The sequence below is a fragment of the Propithecus coquereli genome, unplaced genomic scaffold (assembly GCF_000956105.1).
Source record: "Propithecus coquereli isolate 6110/MARCELLA unplaced genomic scaffold, Pcoq_1.0 Scaffold206, whole genome shotgun sequence".
Taxonomy (NCBI): Eukaryota; Metazoa; Chordata; class Mammalia; order Primates; family Indriidae; genus Propithecus; species Propithecus coquereli.
In genome coordinates, this window is record NW_012145634.1 from 274,309 (window position 1) to 278,242 (window position 3,934).

General features: G+C 58.9%; 1 protein-coding gene across 1 annotated transcript; it reads left to right on the forward strand.

The window, feature by feature from the left end:
• The first annotated feature begins 1,064 nt into the window (after nt 1–1,064).
• SDF2L1 (stromal cell-derived factor 2-like 1) lies at nt 1,065–3,065 on the forward strand. Its single transcript, XM_012644126.1, has 3 exons — nt 1,065–1,328; nt 1,678–1,874; nt 2,663–3,065. Exons 1-3 carry the CDS (start codon nt 1,142–1,144, stop codon nt 2,942–2,944), a joined length of 666 nt encoding a protein of 221 aa, XP_012499580.1. The 5' UTR covers nt 1,065–1,141; the 3' UTR covers nt 2,945–3,065.
• The last annotated feature ends 869 nt before the right edge of the window (nt 3,066–3,934 follow it).

Genomic DNA, 3,934 nt, shown 5'->3' on the forward strand with positions numbered 1-3,934 from the left:
TCTCTACTAAAAATAGAAAGAAATTAATTGGACAACTAAAAATATATAGAAAAAATTAGCCGGGCATGGTGGCCATGCCTGTAGTCCCAGTTACTCGGGAGGCTGAGGCAGGAGGATCGCTTGAGCCCAGGAGTTTGAGGTTCTGTGAGCTAGGCTGACGCCACGGCACTCACTCTAGCCGGGGCAAAAGAGTGAGACTCTGTCTCAAAAAAAAAAAAAAAGAAAAAAAAAATAAGTAAACGGTGTAAGTTTTCCTCCCTTGAAGACTGAGATGACAACACTCTGAGCTTCGTCAAACTGCTCATGGCCAGGAGGCCTGGAAAACACAGTCACCCAGGCTTGGTTCCCACAGTCCTTTGGTCGCCCTGCGCTATGGTTTCCTAAGACAGCTTTGGGGCTTTCTGGTGAGAACCTGCGATGATCAGACACCACAGCTCCTTGTTGCCCCCTGCTGCCGGATGACCCAGTGACCATGAAATTCAGCCGTGGCAGGAGTCAAACGTCTGAGTGCCAAGGGAATTCAGAAACCCAGGGTCTTGGGACTGAGGTGACTCAGTGTCAGAGAGAGGGGCTGTGAACAAATGACTGGGTGATTAATTAATCCTGGGGTCCAGGGACTGAAGGAACAGGCGATTCGGTAACTCTGGGATCCGTCGACTTTGTGACCACAAAATCTAGTGATCCAGCAACCTCAAGACCCTGCAGCTGCGGGCCCAGGGTTCAGGGAGAAGGATTCATAATTGAGGGCCCAGCGGTCCATCCAGGATCAAGAAACTTCGTGAACAGGTTCCCGCGGGGCCCCTGGGCCGGCGTCCAGCAGCGCAGCGAGACGCCCTCACCTGCAGGTGCTGCTTTGAGCGCGCCGGGGCTTGGCGCTGCGACCGCTCTCCCTCGACCCCCATTGGCGAGTCCTGGAAATCGTGGGTCAATCAGAAGCCCTCTCGGGTCTCCGGTCCCCGCCCACCCGCCGCTTCCGAAAGCCGTGGGCGGGTCCCCGCCAAGCCGACCCAATGGTGGTGCAGGCGGAGCGCCGCGCGGGCAGACTACTGGCTGCTGCGAGCCGGCGTTGTCAGAGCCTGATTGGCTCGCCGCGGGGACGGAAGCGGCCCGGGGCCCGAGCAGCTGGAGCCGGTCCGGTGCGATGTGGAGCGCGGGCAGCGGCAGGGCTCCCCGGCCGGCGCTGCTGGGGCTGGTGCTGGCGCTCTTGGTGCCGGGCGGTGGCGCCACCAAGACCGGCACGGGGCTGGTGACCTGCGGGTCGGTGCTGAAGCTGCTCAACACGCAGCACAGGGTGCGGCTGCACTCGCATGACATCAAATACGGATCCGGTGCGCGGGACGGGACCGGGAGATCGGCTGGAGCCTGGCTCGGGCTGGGAGTTCGTAGGCGGGTGGTTGTGGGGGCGGGGTGTGGGCCGTCTGGGAACCGGGCGGTGGGGGATCTGGAGTCGCTGGGGACCGAAGGGACAGGACCGGGGCTTTGAGGGTGTCGTCTGGGTATCGAGGACGGGGAAAATCTTCAGGAAACTGTGGGCCAGAGGACTTAGGGGGTCAGCCGGGGGGCAGGGCTGGGGGCTGAGCGTGAGCCGTTGGGATCCCAGACTTGGGGTCGCGGGGAAAATTTCACGGTGTCCGGAGAGAGTTCCGCGATTGACTGAGGTGGGGTGTCACTCCGCAGGTAGCGGCCAGCAGTCGGTGACCGGCGTGGAGGAGTCGGACGACGCCAACAGCTACTGGCGGATCCGCGGCGGCTCGGAAGGCGGGTGCCCGCGCGGGTTCCCAGTGCGCTGCGGGCAGGCGGTGCGGCTCACACACGTGCTCACCGGCAAGAACCTGCACACGCACCACTTCCCGTCCCCGCTGTCCAACAACCAGGTAAGCCCCCTGAGGAAAGGCCCTGGCAGTGTGTGTGAGGGGCCAGGGACAAGAGCCTTGAGTTCCAATCTGAGCTTCAGCGGCTTCTGTGAAATGGAAATTTCCATTCAGAAATGTTTACCGGGCGCCCCCTCTGGGGACACAGGTTACTCTGCCGGGGTCCTGCCCAGGAGGTACCAAGCAGGGAGGCATATGGGAAGAGAGATCCGTGGGGATAGCTCCTCTTCTGGGGGCAAGTGGGACCCTGGAAGGGGATCCACACAGTCTTGAGAGTGGGGAACAGGAACTCCGGAGGGGAGTAGGAACTCGGGCTGGGTCTAGAAGGGTGAGTCGGAGTCCTCCAGGCCACAGAAGGGACAAGAGGGGCTTTCCAGGCCTGTGGAAGAGTTGTGCCAAGGCAAAGAGGTCACTGGAACTTGGGTTGGAATGGGACATAGGGGGGTTTTGGGGAGTCAGTGGAAGAAAAAGTTTGAGATGGATAGAGATCTTGACTGTCAGCCTGAGAGGTTGAACTTCTGGCTGAAAGCAGTCTGAGGGGTTAGGACTGGGAGAACGATGAAGAGGGCTTGGCTCTGGGGGCTGGTGGTCACTGCACAGACAGCTGGAACAAGGTGTACTTGTGTCTGAAGAGCCTGTGTTAGGGAGTGGGCACTGCGTGTGGGAGGGTTGTGGCCTTGAATTTTGCAGCTGTGGGAGCCGAGGCTCAGGGAAGTGCAGGGAAGCACCAGAGGTCCAGTGCCACCACTGCCACTGTGGTGACCACTGTCCCTCCATCCCCTGCACTGTAGGAGGTGAGCGCCTTTGGGGAAGACGGTGAGGGTGACGACCTGGACCTGTGGACGGTGCGCTGCTCTGGGAAGCACTGGGAGCGCCAGGCTGCAGTGCGCTTCCAGCACATGGGCACCTCTGTGTTCCTGTCGGTGACGGGAGAACAGTATGGTAGCCCCATCCGTGGGCAGCATGAGGTGCACGGCATGTCCAGTGCCAACACGCACAATACGTGGAAGGCCATGGAAGGCATCTTCATCAAGCCCAGTGTGGAGCCCTCTGCAGGTCACGATGAACTGTGAATACCTGGGTGGACAGACAAAAGGTGGCAGAGTGGGGCATCTGCAGGGCCACTCTTGGTGAAGATTTTGGGTTTGTAGGGGTCCTCAAGTGCCTTTGTAATTAAAGAACGTTGATTTGCAATTGTTTTGCTGTGAGCCTGGGGGTGACCAGTAGGTTCCAGCCATCCCAGGCCTCTATCTCTTCCTCAGTGCACAACCTCTGTCTTCAGCCCAGCCTGACTACGGAACCTGCCCTCACCTTTTCGATACTCTTCCATGGACTCCAATACTGCCCTGGGAAAGCATAGCCCTCCATCCACCCAGAGGTGGTCTCTGGCAAGTGACCCCAGTTCCCCAGCCCCTGAGCTTCATGAACCTTCCTGTTAAGGGCCAGGGCTGGGCCCCCAGGCAGGATGAGCCAGAGCCCCACCCCTTGCCAGCTGGGATGGGGCGTAAGCTCTCCAGCCTCCTCATCCCTTGATGGGAGGACCCCGCTTTCCTGTTAGCTGTGTGACAATCTTGACACCTGATTTTTTTTTTTTTTGAGACAGAGTCTTGCTCTGTTGCCTGGGCTAGAGTGCCGTGGTGTCATCATTGCTCACAGCAATCTCAAACTTCTGGGCAAAAGCGATCCTCCTGCCTCAGCCTCCCAAGTAGCTGGGTCCACAGGCGTGCACCACCATGCCTGGCTAATTTTTTCTATTTTTAGTAGAGACAGGGTCTCGCTCTTGCTCAGGCTGGTCCTGAAACTCCTAAGCTCAAGCAATCCTCCCGCCTCGGTCTCCCAGAGTGCTAGGATTACAGGTGTGAGCCACCAGGCCCGGCCTTGAAACCTGCTTTGGACCAAGGGCCAGGCAAAGACTCTGCCAATTGGCTGGAAATTAGCATCACGGGCTTCCTCACTCTTGGTGCAAGTGGCACCCAGCCTGTCTCAGCATGTGGCATCTCAGACCCCCACCACGAGCTTCCAAGGTCCCAAAGAGACCACAGAATTTAAAAATATATCGCAAG